Here is a 23,749-nt window from a genome sequence, read left to right as displayed (position 1 = left end):
AAAATTAGGTCAGATAAAAATATTTTTCCACATTAAAGCTAAAATTGCAAAAATTCTTTATGCATGCAATCTTATAGTATTAGAACAAATCTTACTTTCATCATTTCCCAATACGTCCACAAAAAGGTTAGACACAACACAAAAGATTGCTACTAAACTTTATAAACTTAAAGACAAAAGTAGGTCACAGCTTATAATTAATGGAAATTGTTTGTTTTAAGACATTTACCTGTGATATAGTAATAAATGAAGAAGACAAAAATAAACTCATGCCTGTATGATGGCATTAGTATATCAGCAAAAAAAGTAATGTACAAATCAATACAAAAAATACAAATGCATTGTTTTGAAGAAAAACAGGAATTTTGTCTTCTGATTATTAAGTATTACATTTCAAAATAACATTTCCCAAACATTTTTCAATTAAAAGTTGAATCCCTATAAAATAACTTGTCTGTTATAAAAACTTGACATTATTATACTATATTAGTATACGGGGCTCGGGCACCAACTATTCCTTGGGTCTCTGCATACGTTATAACACTAAAAAACATGCGTTAACCCTATATAGCTGTCAGCATTTAAATATACTCTTTCTAAACAAGGGACATAAATTGTGTTCAACATAAAAGATTTGTTCCTTTTCAAACTGTTCAAACTGTAAGGTATCTAGAGATACAAATATGCTTTGTTAGAGATACTCTATATAAAGTCATAAATATAATGCACAGATCCCAGGTAACAGGGACAAGTAGTGAATGTAAAGCTTTTTGATAATTTGTCTTACACTAAATTTGTCTTACACTTAAATATCAACATTCAACATTAAATTAATTCTTTTCCTTCTTGAACTAGAAAAATGCCCATTATATCTTTGTAATGATGATGAATTATTACAGTCCATGCAATTAACAGAAAACATTAAAGTGAATGTTATATGCACATTACAAAAAAACATTTTTTTTTCTTGTAGTAAATTAATGTAATTACAGTCTAGCTTAATCTAAAATGTTCTGTTTTATGAATACTGCTAGATCTTCCCTGCAAAGTAAAGTAAAATATAGTTTTAATATTAACTGCATGTAGTTAGATTTTCATATTTTGTGCAATTTCTACTTTATCAATAACACCTGACAGCTGAATTAACACAATGTATTCACATAAAACTTATAAACTTTTAACATTATTTATCTTGTATTGTAAGGCAACATAAAATAACTTGAATATTTTTAGTTTTACAGTGAAATTAATTAAACCTTACTTTTCTATAAATAAATAAAGAAATATTTTATGATTTCATGCCAACATGCCCATAATTATGCTGTGTTATACTAGGTTAATCCCTGTCCAGACAGACTGCTACAAGATCTCAATGGTGTAACACTAGAATAGTGCAACTCCCTAATATTATGTATTTTACTCCCTACATGTAACCCGAGTTCAATATGGATGGTAGTCACTTTGAGCCCATATTGCTTGTACTTTTAACAAAGCATTTCTCACTCTTTATTTTAAATGTATGTATACTGTGTTCACATCTTTTATTCTCTTGGAACACCAACTGTCATTTTCCTTGTGAGATGTTTGACAGAAAAGGAAGATAGATAGATAGATAGATAGATAAATTATTTGGCAATAATTCTTTACCTTGATAAAATATTGCAAAAACTTAAAACAAAATTAATGAACGAAATTAAAAAGATATAAAAAAGAAGCATAATTACAAAAATTAAGACAACACAATATAACTTACTGTGGTTTTAAACTTTCTCTCTGACATAATCAGTTGTTTTCAATGTCAATGTATCAATAATCAATTTTTGATAATCCTTCCAAATTTTATCTTTATAAATTACTAAAAATACAATGTAACCCAAAAACAGGAGACTCCAAAATATCTAACTTTAGTATGATACATTTACTTCATTTCAATGGTTAAAATTAAAAGGTCTACGTGTAAATGTTTAGAGTAATTTTTATTTCTGTAGATATATCTGATTTGATCACTGTCTACTGATAACATCTTTTGGCTGGGTGAATATAATTTGTAAAAAATAATTACATAATAATGGTCAAAATCTCAAAAACACAAAAAAAGGGAAAAAAACAACAACAAAAATACAAACAAAATATAACCTTTGAAATTTGAAGCCGGAGACTTAATCTAAATGCTAGAAAGAATTACATGCATATAAAATTTCTACTTCTTTCATCATTTTCATTATTAGTAAATTATTTCTCGCTTAGAGAAAAAGAGCAATATTTACAGTTCAATCAAAATAGCTTGAGGCAATACTTATTTATATTGATATAATATTTAATATTACTATGTACAGTGATAAACAAAAAAGTTAATTAAGATGACTATCTGCAAAAGAACATTGTATTTAAGATAACATGAAATATGTTGTTTATCTTCACCAGTCAATTTGTTCTTAATATGACACCTCATACATCCCAAGAATAGCAGAGACTATCAAACCCCTTTATACTGTAAAGACTGCCCTGTCCCTACTAATCTTCACATATTTTAAAGTGATATATCCGTCTATCCTCCACTATTTTGGCACCAAAACATAGCCTTTGCATTACCCCAACCTTGCAGAGACATGCGAAAAGTTAAAAATATAATTTCCTATGATATCATCATCTCAATACAGGCCTTGAGCATGTGACATGAAGCAGACAAGGAGATATATATACTCAACATCACTAATTCCGCGTCATCATTTATCTCACGGTAATGGCATATTTTCATGTGACCAGTGTTATAATTGGTCAGAATTGACATATTTTATTCAAACACCTTAACAACAAAGGTTTTGTGCAAAATAATTTAAATCTATAGAATTTTACGTAAAACTGAACAACATTTTACAAACTTCTGCAAAAAACAACAATAGTCCGTTAAAATTGTGCATACGTCTGAAACAATCATCATTTTCTAAACGTTCTTGTTTGTTGAAAAAATAAATTTTGAGTTACAATGTGAAAATACTTTTAATATTTAAAATTATGCAAAATAACTTAAAGAAATTTTAACTGAAACATGAAAAAACTGAAATAAAACACCATTACCGCGAGGTAAATGATGACATACTGTTTTCAAAATGGCCGACACACTGTTTACATCTGACAAATTAAAACTAATTTTGATTGAATATATTGTTGTTTCCTTGTGTCATATAGCAGAAAAATGACTAAATAATACAGTTTATGACAGTTTTTGTAGTGTAAGTTTATTGTTTGTGTTCTTTACTGTTTTAAAGTGTTAAGTACCGTGAACTAAGAGGAGCACAGTATACATTTTTCCTGCTTTTATGATTTTTTTTCAACTTATTGTAGATTCCCTAACTAAAAATAACAACATGACACAAATTTACCTTTGATTTAAAAAGTACACAAAAATATACACCTTATAATATTATATCTGAGTGACACAGAAAACTATCATATTATGTTGCTTGTTTTCAATGTAATATAACCAGTATGTATTCTTTTTATTTCAAACATAATAAAATTAAACCAATGAACTCACAGTGTTCTCCCAGAATTACCAATCTAATTGATTTAGCCTTATTTTCATAGCCCCATGAAAACAAGATGAGATTGAATACAATACTGACTGGATTTGGTATTTTTGGACTGGCAAAAAGGAAACAAGGCTAAATTAAGAAGATTGGATCTATTAATAATTCATATTGGCATAATTGGGAGATTACATGGTGCTAAATATGAAAGTTCATTTGCTACATTTGAAAACCTTCAAAACATTGGCCAAGCAGCTTCCAGTCCTTGCACACATGAGCAGAAATACTGTCATTTGAGGTTTGTATAAAAGTTCTCCAATAATATGATATAATGCCCAGTAGACAGATTAACAGGAAATATGATGAAATCTTGTTTAATTTAATATTTTTTGGTCATTTAAAACCCAATCCGGCAGTCTGATCAGGATTCATGCTGTTCGCTATTAGTTTCTCTACTTGTAATAGAGTTGGTACGCGAACAGCATGGATCCTGATCAGACTGCACAGATGCGCAGGCTGGTCTGGATCCATGCTGGTCGCAAACCCATTATGTTGGTTTTGTCGTGACACGGCTCATATGTTGTGATAACAGTAGCAGTAGTGTCTTAAATTATCAGGGTTTTTCAGGACAGGGCTCTTATGTGAGACTGAACACTCAGGTAGGGGAATTTCCTGTAGTGCTGATGAAAATTTTGCATGTCAATAACAAATTATTTGCATAGCACTAGCAGACAGATTGCATGTAGAAACATGATAAAATCAGGATTTTTATATGAAAAATAGAAAAAAAAACTTGCAATTACATAATTAGGTGTAGGGCCTAGAATAGCGCTAGTATACATGTATGATGTATATTCTGAATATCATATCTCTAAAACTCAAGATAAAAGGTCTCTTCAATTATGAGTGAAACAGAGGACTAACATAACAACATGGTATTACAATTATTAAATTCTTCTTTGAATTTTATAAGATTTATCATGTGATTTAACTTCTAATAGTTCTTTTTTTTTGTTATAAATGTACATTTACCTCTTTTCTGTATGTCTATTTAATTCATATAGCATCGTTTTCTTGTTTCTAAATTTTTTGGTTACCAAATTTAATGTTAATGTTTGGCCCGGCTTGAGAAGCGGCGTTTAAATCTTTTTTTATCTGAATGGAAATACAATGCTCAAAACAATTCAAACGTTCATACAAATAAATTGAAATATCACAATGCTTTTATTTAAAACACCACAATAGTTGGTATGTTTATTTATTTGCTTAAAATGGTAATATAAATTAAGATGTCATTAAAAATATTTTAAATAAGATTATTTAAGTGAAATTATTTAAGAAAAAAATATGTTTCAATTTATTTTAGAGGTAGATACTATTTAATTTGGGGTAGTCAAAGGCCGGGTCCACAAAGTGGGCCCGGGCTTTGGCTTGCCCGGCTATAGACTTCACATGTATATTTACAAGGAAATCATATAAAAACAATTGAAAAATATATAGAATTCTAAACCTATCAGTGAAATTGTCAGTGTCCCAGTTGGACGCCACCATTTTCTATTTTAAACAAGTGACTATTTTGTTAAGGTTAAAGTCAGACAATTTACACTGTTTTATTTAAAACAAACAATTACTTATTGTTTTTATTAATAACATCTGACAATTAATCAAGTATGGCATTTCTGTAGGAGTTTAAGTTAACACAAAATGTGACTTAACACAAGTCTGACATGACACCAGCGCTACAGAATTAAGAATGTGTTTGAATTTAGGTTGTGATTGAAAATTGGTTGTTTCGGAATACAAAAAATAATGAACATTTATGGTATCCATATCCACAGACACTTGGAGTATAGACTCCGCCCTTCTCTGCCCCTGAATATAAAAAACTAAAAGTATTATCTATTACAAGAATTAGTTTTAAATTTTTGCTTATATTGCAGTGGTTTTTTTTCTCTCTACTTTGGGAATGGTGCCGGTACCAGACTGATTGGGAAAAAATGCGTTTTTTTTTACTTAAATTGGGAATTTTTTTTATGCATTTTTTCAGCTACAAATAAGATAGACATCATGAATACAGATAGCTAACAGCTTCCACTGTCCAGGTAGAACTATTGAGTGGTGATTTATATGAATATGTTGGATTTAAATGATTTCACAGAAATCTTTTGGCCTTGTGGAAATTTTGAACAGCCATTTTGGGAATTTAAACATTGGAAATTGGGAATTTTAATGTCTATTTTCTATTAGGAACAGTACTGTTTTAGGGTAGCAGTTATATAAAGAAAAAAAACACTGTATTGGTATGAAAGTGTTAAGTGTCTAACACGTGAACAAGTTTGAATAGAATTTCATCAAGTTTTTAAAGTCAATTTTTTACCAACGCTGCAATTTTCTGAAGATAGAAAGCTTCAAAATGTAAACACAACTGACCTACATATATTTTAAGTATTTATGTTATCACATGCCATTTATTTCTGGTGTAAATCAGTTGATGCATATATTCTTTTAATAAATAAATGCATGTTATTATCCGATCATACCTTTCTTCCAAGCTTTGCACATTTAATTACATTTTCCTAACTGTGTCACATGCTTCTTTACAAATTCATGACGACTGGAATGTTTCTCATAAATTACAGCGGAAAAATCGCTGGGAAAAAAATTCAATCGCAACTACTCAGCCCTTTCCGTCAGTCTTCTTGATTTGGTTTTTTACTTATATTATAAGGGGAAGTAACCGCTGCGGGGATTTTGGTTCTCGGCATAAATGAAAACGCAAAACAGTGCCGAAAACTCATTCCAGTCGTCTCACATCAAAGGAAAGCGTACATTGTTATCTTTATGAAATTATGATATTTTAGGGACTTTTTTAAAGGTTGTTAAAACAGTGGAAAACAAGTTTTATGTTCAAGACATATGACCAGGTCGTAATAATATGCAAAAATATTTTGACGTACAGTTTGCATGATAAAAATAGACATGGTGTATACAAGTGCGAATCAAGAAGGGGAGCCAGGCACATAACCCCAAGTGTCTGTGTCGGATCAAGAAGGGGAGCCACGCACATAACCCCAAGTGTCTGTGTCGGATCAAGAAGGGGAGCCACGCACATAACCCCAAGTGTCTGTGTCGGATCAAGAAGGGGAGCCACGCACATAACCCCAAGTGTCTGTGTCGGATCAAGAAGGGGAGCCACGCACATAACCCCAAGTGTCTGTGTCGGATCAAGAAGGGGAGCCACGCACATAACCCCAAGTGTCTGTGTCTATATCCAGCCCCATAATTTATAGTTATTCATTATAACATTATAATACATCATTTGACGAAAGAAATAAAAGGCTTTTTTTTTTGTTAAACTAAGACACTGGGCTAGACGGATAACATAACTAAACTAATTTATCCGAATTTTTCTATCCGAACTATGCACATTAAACATCTTTGCAATCAACTCATTATAGATTTAGAACGTGATATTGGGCTTGCAAAGTATGCAGTATATACTCACAGGTGCTGCCATGATTAGATACGATTACTTGACGCAATTAACCCTGGAAGGAAAAATTCTTGTCAATGTCAACTTGTTTACGTCGCTGTCACACAAACGCTTGCATTGACCTCGACCTTAAAGTCGGACAACACGGATTTATACGGAAATACCCGACTAGATTTTATGGTCCGTTACACCGCACAAAATTAACCCCCTTACTGGTTGCAGAGTGGGTGATTACGTGACATTTTATTTAAGGTAACATTGGGTCACCGGCTCACCGATAATGGTTTTTACTAATTTTCGTTTTATCTACAAATAAACATACTCCATGCTTATATGTTTATTTTTCTTTGATGTATGCTGAAGTTATCATTGAGCGATATTAATTATACCTTTCATTGGTACTACACTTATCAACAAGTCATTCATTCCAAAGCCAAGACCAGGCGTGCAGATTGACTTACTAGTATCTATGTGTAGAGCAAATTCTAGGGGGTCTGGTGCATGCACTCCACGAAAATTTGTTCGATCTACAAGTGCGTTTTGGTGTATATTTAGTACACTCAAGTGTTTTAGGGGTTGTGATAAATTGCATGTTTACAGATGGTTTTTCAGTTTTATTCACTTTTTCCGAGTATGCCAAAATATAATGTAAAAATGAATAAAACAAACTCGCAACTAAAATGAAATTTTCTATTGGACATCTCGAAAGAGTGAAATCTGTCGACAAACTCGATCTTTGTTATTTGTTGTTCCGGGTGCACCCGGGTAAGGGCCATCAATAATACTGTTGTGAACCTGTACAAAACGGCCTGGTTCCGGGTCACTTATAACATATAACTTGAAGATAAAATTAATGGAATAGGAACGGATAGATTGATGTTTGTCTTATATCAATATTTATCATTTAAAAAAGAAGTACCATGACATTTTTTCTGTTGAAATCAACCGTATAACTGAGAAATTCGTGTTTTAAGACAATATTTTTACTTGAGAAATAGGTTCATATTCCATTTTTGCGTAAGATCGGCGAGACCGAGGTTATGACGTAAAAAATTTAAAAAAAACTCCTTCTATGATGCTTCAGTGCCTAGATTTTACAAAATAGGCACTTAGCATCACTTTGTGGCCCTCTACATTTCTTTATTAGTCATGGCCCGGCCACAGGTATGTTACTAAGTTTATAGACTTATTGACATGAAATTGCATTTAACTCTCTCATCATTCGATACGTGCACAGGTTTTCGGCAGATGATAGAAGATTCTCTTACACGTGTAAGACGGCTTTCTACAGTCGGAGTTAGGTTTAAGACAGCACGATTTAGCTTGTAAGAAGTTAGCCTTAAGTCAAGGGCAGAGGTCCTACAAAGTAGTTTTGGACGAGGAAAAGTGGGCCATTACTACGCAGTGACGGCTTAAAAGGCGACAACCTTTGCTTGGCAACAAAGCAATTACCAGGGCTACCCAACCTTATTTATATTGCCTCAGGTTACTTTACGTTTAGGCACTCATTGACCACAGTAAAGCTCAAAATTCATCTTTATGACAAATACTCTGTGGAAATTGCACGGAGATAAATTATCACCACTGTGCTTCATAATGAACTCTATAAGGACACGAATAGTAAAATGTTTGGGGTCCTTACTCGACAGAGAAGGCTGATTTTTGTGCCCGCCAGATGGATGGACACTCATTAAGCACTAATTAATTACTACTTGACTTCACTTGAAACGCATAATTTATAAGTATTCTCGTTTGAATTACATTGCCAGAGTATATATATTTGAAAGGCTGTATATTCTAGCGGACCTCAACAGAAATTTTATAGATTATTCAGCTGGGGCTAGGACTTAAGATAACTTAAGTCCCAGGCTGGGGTGAAAAATGACACACCTAAATACCGACTTCTGCAAATGGATCTCAGACAGGCGATCAAGGACCATCATTGTCCTCTCTACATGGGATTTACTTGACGACTAAATGTTTATACACGTAATAAAACATAACATGCCATCAATAAATATCTATAGATTGTATATTCCCTTCATTATAACAGCCAAATCTTGTAAAAGAAAGTAACGGATAAATAATAAATTCACAAGTGTATGTTAATCCATTCGATTTGAAAAAGAAATATGACGGGTTTTATATACGTTTTACAATTGCAAATAGATATTAAGATCTACCTATAAACAACTGTTTGAATACAAGTATATTACAGTTATTGCATTGGTCCCAAAGAACACGCGTATCGCTTTTTGTTGATTTTGTAAACACTCCATATAAAAGTGTCGTCATAATGTAAATACAACTTCGCATGTTAAATCAACGATTATATTCAAATGTTTTCAGTACTCTGATAAGGAATCTTAACCCAGGTTCATTATTGTAAATAAAAGAACTCGATTAAAGTTTCCAAAATGAAAAAGAATTAAAGGTGCTACTTCAAAGTTGTTTAATTCATTTACATTTATGATGAAAGAAACCGTCTTAAAACACACACACACATGCATGCATTTTTCCTGTTTATTTCTTTCAAAACAAAAAAGTATATATAAAATATTGCCACCATCACTTTTAAATTGAGTAATATCTGACTTTAGTATCAGCATTTCAATTCTGCATTTCTCTTCGACACAATATTATGCATTTGTGTCTAAAATAGATCTTTCTAATCTCATTTCAATTCTGCATGAAATACTGTAGTATAGAGTTTGACAGGCTGACCTGGCTTTGAACAGTTGGCAAATATTGGTCACTTTTTAATCCTACAAAGTAAATATGGAATATAACATTCGCTCTTGTAAGTACATGTCGGTCTAAAATTGCTTGGAAAATTTACGTTCAACTACTTGTATCCCTAAACATTCTTGCACGTATGACAATAACAAATCCCTTTTCTGAATGCTAAATTACGAAAAGAAAAACTCCTTATTTGGTTGATGACTGATATACAAGTGAGTGATACGGCTAATATCTCACTGGTTAGATCAATAGATTGGCTAAAGATCGGACAAAATATTTTCTTTATAAACGTCGATATCTGATTGATAATGAAATGATATATGAGCCGCGTCATGACAAAACCAACATAATGCGTTTGCGACCAGCATGGATTCAGACCAGCCTGCGCATCCGCGCAGTCTGATAAGGATCCATGCTGTTCGCTTACCAACTCTATTACAAGTGGAGAAACTGACAGCGAACAGCATGGATCCTGATCAGACTGCGCAGGCTGTTCTGGATCCATGCTGGTCGCAAAACCACTATGTTGGTTTTGTCGTGATTCGGCTCATATATAATTACCTTCATTTATGTAATTATATTTCTTTTCTCTTCATTTCAGATACATATCGAATGGAATTTTAAGCTTCATACCTCCAGATGAAGAAAAATAAAATATTTCAAGAAAATCAACCGCTATAAAAATGAACTTAGATTTTAAGAAAAATAAATATATTCACAATTAAAGAAATAATTTACACATTTTATGCTAATAATGACTGGTTTTACAGTATTTATCATCATATTTCTAGTGCTTTACTAACGCAGTAATGGCTATTTTTGTATATTCTGAATTAATTTTGGTAATTTTCGCAGATTCTAAGTGCTGTTTGCAACGTGTAAATTACTTTCTTTGTTCTCTTGACAATATTTTACGTTAGCACGAAATCTATATGGAAACCCGTGCTTTAAATTAACGGTAAATAAAATTAATATACATTAAATACATGTAAATTAATAATTACATGTAGTAATATTTATATTATACATTATTCGTGGACATGAACGTACCGAGGTACTTATATTGTTGACATAGTTTTAAAACATTTATGAATATTAAGCAGTATTAAACTTCCAAATATTTTCATTAATTATTATGAGTTTAAATTTAAACACTTTAAGAAAATATGCAAACAGTAAACGGACTGCCATTTTTCAACACACGAATTTATTAGATGGAACAGTACCTTTATACCAACGAAATGGCATACTGTTTAATTTCTATACTTTTTAAAAGTGAAATTAACTTTTGAAATATTGTTGATGTAAAAACAGCAGCTTAAACATTAGGAATTACTTGTTTGTCGTCTGCTTTCGGTAAGATATTTAATCATTTCCTAATGAATACGATTCAAGGTAAATTTATAGGTAATATGTAACCTTTTTTTATTTCTTTTTTTGTTGTTAAATCGTGAATTGATAATATTTGAAATAATAATTTTTACCAAAAAACAAGTAGATCTAACTTCATGGAAATAAGAGAGTTCATATAGAAAGTGGTGTTGTTAAAATCGGTAACAATACAAAGATTGGGCTACCAACAGTACAGTATATTGACTCTATATCGTACTGGTGGCATTCTGATTGCAGATACACACAAAAATAAATCTTGACGATTTGCAAAAAGAAGAAAAAGGCAAAAGAAAAAATCTTTGATGTTTTAACACCTTATTTATTTCTTACAGTATATGTTGCACTTTCTGTCAATAACGAGTTTAAAGTCTTACTTCTGGTATTACTAACGATAAACTATGTCTCATCCAGTATTATACATGTTAAGGAAAATTACATATTAACACTTTTGACTGAGTAGAAATCAAAACTATGCATTTTTGCATTTTTATGTAGAATATATAACTGTAGAATGTATCCTCGTTACTGTAGAAAATAGAGCCGTGAAGTAAATATAGAATTGTAGAATATAGAACTGTAAAATATATAACTGAAGAATATATAACTGTAGTATATGTTACTGTAGTATACATAACTGTAGAATATATAACTGTATAATATAGAATATAGAACTGTAGAATATGAATATATAATTGTAGGACAAAGTACTGTACATAGAATATAGAACTGTAGAGCTGTAGAATGTAGAACTCTAGGAAGTATTCAACTGGATGGTGCGAGATTATATTTCCGTCATTTACTGCTTAGCTGTATGCAGTCATTTTCGATTGAGCATGCTGGTGAATACGCGATGTCACATCGGTGATGCAATGTCGACGATCACTCGTCATCAATTATTTTGGAAGCATCTTATTATGTGCATTTTGCATTACGCGATCAATTACCCGAACATTTACTTACCAGCTACTATCGTTAGACGATCGTCACCGGCGAACATGACGTGTTAAACGCAGAACCAAGATTGCAATCCTTTTTCGTTAGCTACCCACAACTTCTTCACATATAAGCTTTGAGAAAAAACACACAAAAAAACGTTACGCCACCTTATATATAAACGGTTGTTTGCAATACGACCTTACCTAGCGGCTCGGTTTTATTATTGTTGAAAATTCTGACATTGTCTGGTTTGTTCAGAGAAAAGCAAAACTGAAATTGATAAATAACTGAAATTTCAAAAGTAATAAAAAGAAGAAAACTTACTCCAATTCATTCAAATTACCAATCACCAAATATTATCTCTAAATTTTTGTTTCATGTTTACAGTCTTAAAAATACAATTCCTTCCACATGCAGAACTGCTCTTAATGACATTTGGGCATATTTAAGTATCCTACGAGCAATAACTGCCTAATAACTTGAAAAGCAATGACAGACATCAGCCCGAAGAATAAGTAAATAACCTAGCTCTCGTAAGTTTGTAAGGCAGCCTTTCAAAAAGTCCATGTGTTCCAATTTCATAGCCGATTTTGAATGTTTACACATATGTCAACACTTATTAATTGTCTCTAATAATCCTCAAAAAAGTTTTCTAGCTTCTTAAAAGGTGTATGAATGATATCCCTCTGAATCAAACACAATTATTTTCCACCCATGGAATACACAATTTTAAAAATGGCGGCCGTTTACATTTTACAGAGCCAAATCTAATATAAATTTGCCACTCGTGAGAATACTGTTTTTAAAGCTCATTCGATGAAATAAAATTTCATCTTATACACAAACAAACAAATATCCTCTATATAATAAATATAAATATAAAAACAATAATAATGATAAAGATGATGAAAGTGATGATAATCACAACGAGAGTAAAAATTAGGATAACACTGACGATAATGATGATCGTGATGAAAATGATGATGATTATGATAGTGATAATAATCACAACGAGAATAATGATAGGAAAAGTCTGACAATGATGATGAAAACGATGAGCGTGATGAAGGAAATGATACTGATGCAGTTAATAATAATAATGATGACGGTAATGATGAACGCGGTGGTGATGATAATACTTATTATATTATACGTTTGTGTTATGACATTAAGAATAAGGATTCTATGTATACGTACGGGCATTGATGTAATATACAAACTTGACAAGCCTTTGAAACGCAATTCCAATAGCACGTATAGAAATATAAAGAGCTATCATAGAAATGTCATCATTATTGATATAACATTATGATAGGTATTAATAGGGTTTTGTAAATACGAAAGAGTAATTTAAATGCTGAAATACTTTTAACATAGGCAATTTGGATTTTAGCAATTAATGTAAAAATAAATATACGGGAAAACTCATTACCCGATTCAATGGCATTATTTGAAATCATTTAAAGAGTTGAATAGAAACTCGATCAGTTTGACTTTTTGCTATGTTTTTTTTTCTAAAACGACCTTTGATTTTCCATTTAATTATTTCCTTTTAAAAGCATGTGCTACGGTCTATTGATTCAGTACTAAAACAAGATAAGTTCAAATTTCATAATCGTTGAACTAGCATTGATTAACTACATTTAAATGACATTTATTTAAGTAAAACTTTTACTCAGAGCAGGTGCTAAAAGATTTATTTATTTAGTTTTTGAGAACATTTAGATTTAAGATGGATACTAAACAACTGATCATGAGACTGTAAGTAAATATGATATTCTATATTTAAGCTTAATTAAATATCAATACATTTGTTTTCAACGAGATATTAGCACGGGTCGACGAGAAAAGAAACAATGGAAAGCAAAACTGAAGAAAGTATTGCATTTTAAAAAGGAGTAATGAAAGAATAGTGCATGGAAGCTTGACGACTTCCAGTACTAACACGTCATAATCAGCAAGCTATGCATGTCAAGGGAACGACTTAATATCTATTTCCCATGACATGGCTAAGCCGTGCCCACGACACACAGCTAACTCGTTTTGAGGACACATAATATGTAACTTGTTCGGGCCACGACACATAGCTAACTCTTTCCAAGGACACAAAGCTTACTCGTTCTCACGACACATAGCAAATTCGTTCCCACGACACATAGCTAACTCTTCCCCACGACACATAGCTTACTCGTTCCCAAGAAACATAGCTAACTCTCTAACACGACACATAGCTTTCTCGTTTAAACGACATACCCTTTATTGTGTCCATGATTAATCAATCAATCAATTTATTTGTTTCATAATACAAAGTTATGTCGTGCGAACGACTAAGTATTGTCGTGCGAACGAAATATAACTATACAACGGCATGCATATTTTAAAAAGGTGCTTGATTTGTATATTATTATTCATTTAACAATAGAGAAAATAATTAAGTTGAATACATAATACTTCTGTTGAAAGTAGCCCTATTACTTGTAAATATATTTGTACTCTATGAGAAATGTCATTGTGAAGATCAATAAGAGATACATTATGCAAGATAATGATAGAAATATATAAAAAAATATGTAGAAAAACGGGAGGTCCATCAAAAGCATTAAACACAAACGTAAAGAGATGATAACTGTAGACTCGGTTTAATTGATCCTCTTTATGAGAAATGATAAAAGGCACAAACTCTCTCACGCCACCTAGCACTGATTCATTTGACTCTAAACCTACATTGAAAACAATCCGCCATGCATGCATATTGAATGATTAAATTGCTGGTATACGATGATTTGGCTTAAATTCAAGAATATCGGTTTATGATGACTATATTAGAAAAATTACAAATGTATCTGCAAAATTTATCTGTCATGTTCTTAAGTTTTATCTCTCCATTATCAGCGAACACCCTGATTGCGATAACGATATATACGTTTATTCTGTCGTTCCAACAGATAACACAGTTAATGAATACACCTATGTCAACTAAATGAGCCTCGTCACGACAAAATCAACATAATGTGTTTGAGACCAGCATGGATCCAGACCAGCCTGCGCATCCGCGCAGTCTGATCAGGATCCATGCTGTTCGCTTGCAAACCCTTAAACAAGTAGAGAAACAGATAGCGAACAGCATGGAACCTGATCAGACTGCGCGGATGCGCAGGCTGGTCTGGATCCATGCTGGTCGCAAACATCATTATGTAGGTTTTGTCATGGCGCGGCTCAAATATTGTCTTTTAAGGATTATTCAGGGATTTTAAATAATGATGAGTAGAAATACTTGATTACAATAGATATATCAAAATATGGACCAGAATTGTATCAGTGCTATATCATGATCGCAAACACGTTGATAAGCCATGTAAATGATGAAGGTAAACAAAATATATTAAAACTCGCGACCACTTTATATATTTAATAATACATGTACTTGCAACAACCAATTGATAATTTTTTTCTCGCAATAAATAAACTTTAATCTCCGCGACATCTAAATGTTTATTAATGCAATATTGACAACTTCATGTAAACACTAAATATTTTAATTGGTGACCACTAGATATTGATACTCACAAACAATATATATTTTAAGTTGCGACTACTGGATATTCTTACTCGCAATCATTAGATATTTATCTGGCGACCACTTGATAAACTTACCCGCAATCATTAGATATTTATCTGGCGACCACTTGATAAACTTACCCGCAATCATTAGATATTTATCTGGCGACCACTTGATATACTTACTCGCTTACGCGAATCTGACCACAGTGTCTTAACCTTTTACCCCAGGAGCATATTGCGAAAAATGGCCGTTTTCATTGAAAAGCCTCCTGTAACAAGTTCAAACTGCTATGAAACTATGAAAAATGCTTCAATACTAATGAAACTTGACCCAAATGTTGACTACACCATAGCCTCTGTAACATCATGCTCAATGGTAAATTTCCTGTTACCATGGCAACGGGGGGACGTCTCAAAATTGCCAAAAATCACTATTTTGCATTGTTTTTTTTCCATCAAAACTGATTTCAAAGTGCTGCAACTTCTCAATGAATTGAGATAGAGTAAAGGGCTTTTCAGCGTCGGTTACTAGTTACCCTAAGATCGACCTGAGGCCATTTTTAGCCTGTCACATGTCCAAAATTTTCTTGGCGATGAGGGGGGGGACTCCGCCCCCCCTTCAAACCCCCAAACAGAAGGGGGCACATCTTACGGAACCAGCCGACACAACACAATAGGCGATAACAGGCATCACGTAAACAAACCATGGACATTACTTTTTACTTATAATAGTTACCACTTGATTCATTAATACTTGCAAACACAAAATAAAAAGTAAATTTCCAAACTGTATATATTTAGTCAGAAGTTTGGCAATAAAATACAATTGTTTAGACTGATTCAATGACATCTTATGTATATTTCTAAATTATCTGCATCGGAGAATACCTAGCGCTATGTAAATTATTGTATCAATAAACAACAAATCATTATATCAATGGACTACAAAGTATTTTCCACGTGTCTGTATGTAAACAATTTTATTGAGTATTGGGAAAATATTGCACTGAAGACAAAGGGTTAAAGAAGTACACCAATCTGATCAATCACTTATATGGGGAGACAAAACATATTGAATTGTTTGAATGATTAAGACTATTTGATTATAGATTACATTGCAAATTAAACTATACATAATTTAAACTCGTCTAACTTATCATGCAATAGACATGCTTCTTTCAAGTTGCTAGCGGTTGACAAGACAGTATATAAGAGTTTAAGATTTGGACTACATTTTATTTAAATATTTGGAGGAGGAATAAAGAATACTTGTGAAATTTAAATTAAGATACTTAAAAAATCATGTCGGTAGAAAAATTAGCGTCAAAATCAAAAACGTCATTTAAGCAGTTAAGTCAGTCTGGATTATCTAATGAAGTTAATTCACCAAAAGCGACATTATTGACAGTGAAACAAGTGACGTCACCAAAAGTTATTCAAATGGTGCCGTCACCTTCCAGTCGACCGACGTCACGTCAGTCTATAGCGTCATCACAGCTTTCTATGGCAACAACGACGTCTCTTGATACGGTTCCGACGGCCAGAAGTGATTCTTGTAGCGAATTGTAGGTTTTTTTACATCTTTTTTTTTATAAAAAAAAACAAACTATGAATTAAACCTGATAACAGCTAGGAAAGGATAAATATAGTTCTAAGCAGTTTTATCACTGACATTTCTGTCTAAGGTTTGTATGAGTTAATGAGCTTTTTTCCTGTTTTCATGATTTATTTTATTCGAGAACCGGTAGGCGCAGTGACAGTTTCAAAATATTTGCAACTTAAACTATTTTTTTTTTGAAAAGCTGACAACTTGATACGATATGCTTTGTTATAAACAATCAATTCAAACCAAGATTAGACAGTATATATGATTATGTGGAATCTGATAATGGTCCGCAATTTTCGCTATATTTTGATATTTTCCCTAAAATAATAATGGTTTTGTTCAGAACGAAAGACGAAAAAGTTTATTTAAAGATGTTTACTTTGGCAAGAATAAATGACCTTAATCATATTAAATACGATCATAAGCATTATACAAGTGTAACGTTCATGATGAACAACTGGCCCCGTGTTCACAAAGATTTAAGGATCAGGATCAAGATCAGGATCAAATTGAGAAACTCTTTATAGTCTTCATTTTTTATCCTCATAGATTAGATATCTAATATTAATTTGATAGAACTGGACTTGCAATAGCAAATTAATGAAATTTTAGAATAAATTAATTGTTATTTTTACAAGATACAGGTATTTTCCAGTTGATCCAAATATTGATCCTGATCCTAAAATTGATCCTTATTTTGATCCGAATATTTTTGTATTTGTTAGGTTATTTGTTAATCTTATCTTAAAATAGTTTGATTTCTTTTCAAATCAGCATTTTTTACATTTTGAATATCTACTATTTATTTCTAGCAAAACAATAAATTTTATTGACATAAAACAATGAAAATAAAATCAGGATCACTTGATCCTGATCCTGATCTTTTCTTTGTGAACACGGGGCCAGGCTATCTCAGCATGATGTATTGCCTTTTTTGTATCTCTCAACTGACCGACCGACCGACCGACCGACCGAGGGAACGAACAAATAAATAACGATGGATGAAAGAATTCTTGTAGGAAATCAAATAAAAAGTTAAGAGATAAAATGTATAGAGAATGAGTAACTTGCGTTTCAGAACTTAGATATTAGGAAAGATACTGTTCGCAAATCTGATAAGAGCTTTTATTATTTTACAGTGAACCACTGCTGAAGACTCGTTGGGATAATGAAGCAGAGATGGATAAAGGATTGAAAATACAGAAAAGAAAACATGCGGCAACAAAACGTCTGCGGAAAATGAACGAGGTGTACGAGCGTTTACTTGGTGAGAAAATTCGTCTGCTCGATTCAAATCTATCGAATGTTGAAAAAGAACTGACAAAGGAGACGCGTTTTATCAAAGATGAAATAAAAGAATACAAGCCGGTTATCCAATTTCCTCGGATAGATTCGGCAACACCTGTGGAATCACGCTCAAGTAGTCGACTCAGCGGTAAGAACCGCATTGAAAAAATATGTGACACGTGTATGTTTGATCCGACAAATACAAATTTACGATGTCGTCATTTTCCATGTTTCTTGCCGGCCACGTACAATAGTATAACATTTACAACTAAACCACCGACATATTCCGTTTTAAGTAATTATAAACAACTTCTACAGAGATGTAAAGACGTAAGACCGGACACTTCTAGCATTCACCAGAATAAAATAATGGAAGAAGAGGCAATTTCTTCCGAATCTCACCCGCCGCGTACTTCAGTCAAGGAGAAAATACGGGGCTTAAAACAATTAGTTAAAGAAATGAAAGAACGCAACGAAAAAACAAAACCCCGCGACTGGGCAACGAATTATGGCGATCCAGTGCCTAGACGTATCATACTTAAACCAGTCAAAACTGTATGAGTCAACACAATTCAGTTTATAATGATGGTTAACTGTACTCTGGAATAAAACAAGTCGCTTGTTGACAGATACATTTTACAACTCAAAGACTTGCTATCATTAAAAATGATAGTACAACGACTTGTATTTATAATTAATACCAGTTTGTAAACAGAAATCTATTGATGCATACATGTATGCATTTATCATTAAATGTGTACAATTGTGTAAATATACCGTGACGTGTTTTCTTCATTTTTTTACATGTTTTGTAATCAGACTGATTTGGGATGTATCACGTCAAAATATATGCACGGCCGTGCAATACCATTTTTACAGAGTCCCAAGATTGGCACGAGTGTGTGATAAAAGATATTTACATGATTTTTTCTGTGTTTATTGGTTCTTAATTCTTCTTATCAGTGTCAGAATTTCAAATCAATATCTAAAATATATTTTACGCGACAAAGAAAGTCTATAAAATTTTGGATAACCCCTCGTACATTTACATAACACTTTTGACGGTAACATAATGATATTTAAGGTAGAACGCGACACTTTGCGAACTTTCGAGTAGCGTCTTGAAAATTGGTATGCAAAAAGTTGACCATATTTCTGATTAGATTCCGTTAATTTTATTTCAATAGTTTCAGCCAATTTTTGTACACACGACGTCAAATGTTGACCATCAAAGCCCATTTTTGAACATGACGTCGTTGCGTATCCTTGGCAACTGTTACGGACAACGCCATAGCCGGACAAAATATCTTAAATTCTACAGCATTCGACGGAAAATATTTTTTCCTTAAAGCTGATATAAACTTTAACGTTTTATGCCAAAAATGTTTGAAAAATGGAAAGAAAACTGTCAATTTTGTGTAAAATTTGACGTTTAGTTAAGCCGCAATTTTCGGTTTTAAAGCGGCTTATTAAAAATTCTTGCAATAAATTTTTGATTTTTTTTTCTTTAAACGTCCTTTAAAATGTATACTCGGTCAAAATGACTAAAGAATAGGGGGTCTTCGACTAAAATGTTTCGGTTCACGTGATTTAATTTCTCCCACCCCTTGAGTAATTTTGTAACGAAATTCGACGTATGCAGATTCTTTTGAAACTTCAAAGTGCGGCAATAATATTCACTTTATCAGAATAATTGTTCTAGAGTTTTACTTAACCATATAAAGCAACAACAACAATGTTCTATTGCAAATGCTTAAAATTTAAAATGAGACATTAGGACGAAAGAGCATATTGTTTAAAATCTTAGCCTGGGATATTTTGCTTATTTATAGCATACGCGCTATTTCGTACGAGCACGTCACAATTTCTGATTGATATATAGTCGATTTTCCGAACAGAAGCAAAGACTGGAACCAATGCTAATAAAGTCTAAATACAGGTACGTTTCAATATAACGTGTTCCTTGAGCAAAAAGAAACTGTCAGCAGTGTATGGAACTTGCTAGATATGTAACAACAATATTGTCTCGTTAACTATCATTGGCTTGGTCGAAGTGCAATTTTATTGAATTTATTATCCCCTTTCCATTTTGTGAGTTTATGTTTGCTGTTTGTGTATTCAGACGCATGTAAAGAAAATGACGCCAAGCGTTGAACGGGAACGCGTATGCTGCGCAAACAAATACATGTACAGCTGAGGTGTAACTTTTTGATATTGTAATACAATACAATTAAGGAACTGGAATCGAGAAATATGCCATAAGGAACAAGAAACTTCTATATATTTCTATGTAAATTTAGAAATTTACGGAAATTCAAATTTTACAATCATAAATTAATACGTAGGCTACCAGAAGTTCTGCAAAGCCATATATTTTATTACCCTCACTAAAAGTGATATACTGTGAGTGATATGTATTTTATTTTACCTATAAAAACCCAGAATTTCTCTTGTATGCAGCAATTTGACAGAGTATATGCTATGTAACTGTGCGAAATATTGACAAATTAAAGTATACGGATCATAATTGAAATTTAGTCAATTATATTAGCGTGAAGCAGCAGTCATGTTTTAAACGTTAGCTCGGTGGGTGTTGGATTAAAGAGGTAAGCACATTCGATTCAACAAGCAAAAAAAAAACATCTTTAATACATTTTCTCTCGTTTTGCTTATCATTTTAGAATATCATAATGTAAAAAACACACAAAAATTGAGGATTCACCGTAAAGGTTGTATTAAAAACATTACTTTGCAAATATTCATTATTAACTGTATAGCCAAAGTTATGGTAGAATTTATTTTGAACAGGAAATTTTTTAAAAAACATGAAATATAATGAAACGCTATAAATACACGTCTGTGGATGTTTAGCGAACCAGGCGGTCATGACAAAGAAGTGTTGCGTTGTAAATCTTTATAAGAATAAAGATATTTCAATATCTTTTGTCATGATTTTGTCTGTACATGCTACGGACACTGTCGAGGATCTGCTGATGTTTTATATAGTCTGTTCACTCACCATTTAATCAGTAAGCAATTGACATGTTTATAAAACCGGGAAATATTACATTTTACTCAAAGTTTTACAATTTAATGTTATTCTGACAAATGTCAGATCTGACTAATATTTCTTTCCTCTTGTAGAAAGTGGGTAATTCTGAAGTATATCTTTATTCTCTGTTTTATATACAAAATCCATATAAACAAGAATAAAAGATTTCATATTTTGGTTATATCTGACCTTGTAATTAAAAAAATACGTATTTTAGTCAATATGGACTTTATACAAATTTAAGTTCTCGTTTATAACAAGTGTACGGATATATTAGACATATACGTATTGCATGATATACGGTCCCTTCATGTTCTAAAACGGGCTTTGATGGTTAACTTTGACGTCGTGTGTACATAAATTGGCTGAAACTATTGGAATAAAATGAACGGAATCTAATCAGAAATATGGTCAACTTTTTGTATGCCAATTTTCAAGACGCTACTATGTTTAACCGGCAATCAACAGCAGGAGCTTACACACTGATGTCAGGCTTCGTAAATGAAGATTGTATTCCGACTTTATTAAGGTGGCTGATTTGAAACATTTTTGTGCGTCGTGATGTCGCTAGCGTCAAACGGCGCGTTGTCGGACTTTCGTCTTGCCGTCCTGTTGCTAACGATGCACGTCAAATGGCGCGTTGTCGTGCGACATTTTTTCGTGATGTCACATTGTCGCTCGGCTCAAATCGAAGGATTTAAGCAAAGCAACATGGTGTCATCGCGACAACGCGCCGCACGACAACGCACCGTTTGGGTGCTCCACTAACGATAAGACGAAAATGCGTTGTGTTGTGGCTATACACAGTGAAACGCGCAAAGTGTACCAAATCAGCCATCAAATTTTATATATTTATATAAAAAAAAAAATTCAACAAAAAAATAACAAACAAAAAACACACACAAACACACCGCACACGAACGTTATTATTACAATTTTACTGCTCAAGTTGGCGGTTGCATGTTTGTTGTCGACCTATCAAAATTGTGCAATGTGATGTTTGCACCAAGTATCGGTTTAAGAATATCTTTTTGGTTGGTTTATTGTTTATACCACTTGCTGTGTTTGGAAAGAAAATACTAGTATTTACTACCAGATCATAGATAAATGTATAACTACAATTTACAGTATAAATGACCTTAGTCTCTTCTTTGACAAAAAAATCACATATGACTACGTGACTTCTCTGCAATAAGTAATTGACTTATTTGCTGTAAGAGGAATGACTTTTGAAAAATAGATCAATACGAGTATCTTAGTAACTATCCTATATAAAAAGTGTTTGTCCGTAATTAATAAGTTTTTAGGAGCAAACATTTCTTATTGGCTGCGCAAGAAAATGAATATTCAAACACAGACCAATGCAATGAGGCCTTATCATTGTCAGACACTTCAGTTCAAATAGACATAATCTGGTCTTCTTAAAAACTGGTCGTTGGAAGCAAAAATGGCTTTATTAAATAAAGTAGAAAATCTTACATTAAATAAAACGGAGAACGGAGAACAAATGAATATATCAAATGGAATCGTTTGGAGTCTAATAGCACTACACGGATTGTCTGCCATCGTCGCTTTGGTTGCAAACATCGTGGTAATCTTACAAAATGTGATGTTAAAAAAATATCGTTCGAAAGCAAATTATCATATCACTGCTTTGGCAGTGAGCGGTATTTTGTTAATACTGTTCTGTATACCGTTAGTTCTAAGAAATCTCGATAATCACGTACAGATCTCCGGAAGGACCATGTGTTGTTTTAAAAACTACATGAATACAGCCTGTTGTATACAGACATCATTTATAATCATACTTTCTTCAGTTGATAGATATTTGGCTATATGTCGCCCTATGCAACGGCGACTATCATCTAGGAAGGTTTGTCTCACGATTGTGGGAATCTGGATAATGTCAGGCATTATACCTTTACCAATCGCATTCTTTTCGGCCTGTCGTGAAGCATGGCCTACGACGGAAAACATGCAGCTTTTTACTGCAGTTATGATGATACTTACATACGTTGTACCTTTAGGTTTTTTTTTGTCTCATTCGGTTCCATCTTAACAAACATTAAAGATTAAAAACTCCTGGTAGAATATTGCATAATGATTTCCAGACACGATCAATATGCCAAGAAAACGGGGTTTTAACATTT

At 32.6% G+C, this 23,749-nt stretch overlaps 2 protein-coding genes across 4 annotated transcripts in view; one reads left to right on the top strand and one right to left on the bottom strand.

Annotated features, from left to right (window-relative positions):
- The window catches only part of LOC132729321 (UTP--glucose-1-phosphate uridylyltransferase-like), a 40,764-nt gene extending 33,578 nt beyond the window's left edge, over positions 1-7,186 (bottom strand). The window contains exon 1 of one of the 2 annotated variants that reach the window (XM_060715061.1): positions 7,036-7,186. In XM_060715061.1, coding sequence (XP_060571044.1) covers positions 7,036-7,047 — 12 coding nt within the window. In that variant the 5' untranslated portion in view covers positions 7,048-7,186. Of the gene's footprint in view, positions 1-1,753; positions 1,899-7,035 lie in introns of those variants that run through there. The other variant, XM_060715060.1, reaches the window with a different exon arrangement.
- A 6,523-nt stretch (positions 7,187-13,709) lies between these two features.
- On the top strand, positions 13,710-19,323 carry LOC132729320 (uncharacterized). Of its 2 annotated transcripts, none has more exons than XM_060715056.1 (2): positions 13,710-13,854; positions 18,400-19,323. In XM_060715056.1, exons 1-2 carry the CDS (start codon positions 13,826-13,828, stop codon positions 19,106-19,108), a joined length of 738 nt encoding a protein of 245 aa, XP_060571039.1. In that variant the 5' UTR covers positions 13,710-13,825; the 3' UTR covers positions 19,109-19,323. The 2 variants fall into 2 exon arrangements, with proteins under 2 accessions (XP_060571039.1, XP_060571038.1); XM_060715055.1 differs by lacking the exon at positions 13,710-13,854 and adding an exon at positions 16,817-17,219.
- Positions 19,324-23,749: the final 4,426 nt, after the last annotated feature.

The sequence above is a fragment of the Ruditapes philippinarum genome, unplaced genomic scaffold, assembly GCF_026571515.1.
Source record: "Ruditapes philippinarum isolate M1 unplaced genomic scaffold, ASM2657151v2 ctg17_1_1_1_1, whole genome shotgun sequence".
Classification (NCBI taxonomy): domain Eukaryota; kingdom Metazoa; phylum Mollusca; class Bivalvia; order Venerida; family Veneridae; genus Ruditapes; species Ruditapes philippinarum.
Note: the sequence above shows the minus strand (reverse complement) of the source record. Positions and strands in the feature narration are given on the sequence as shown.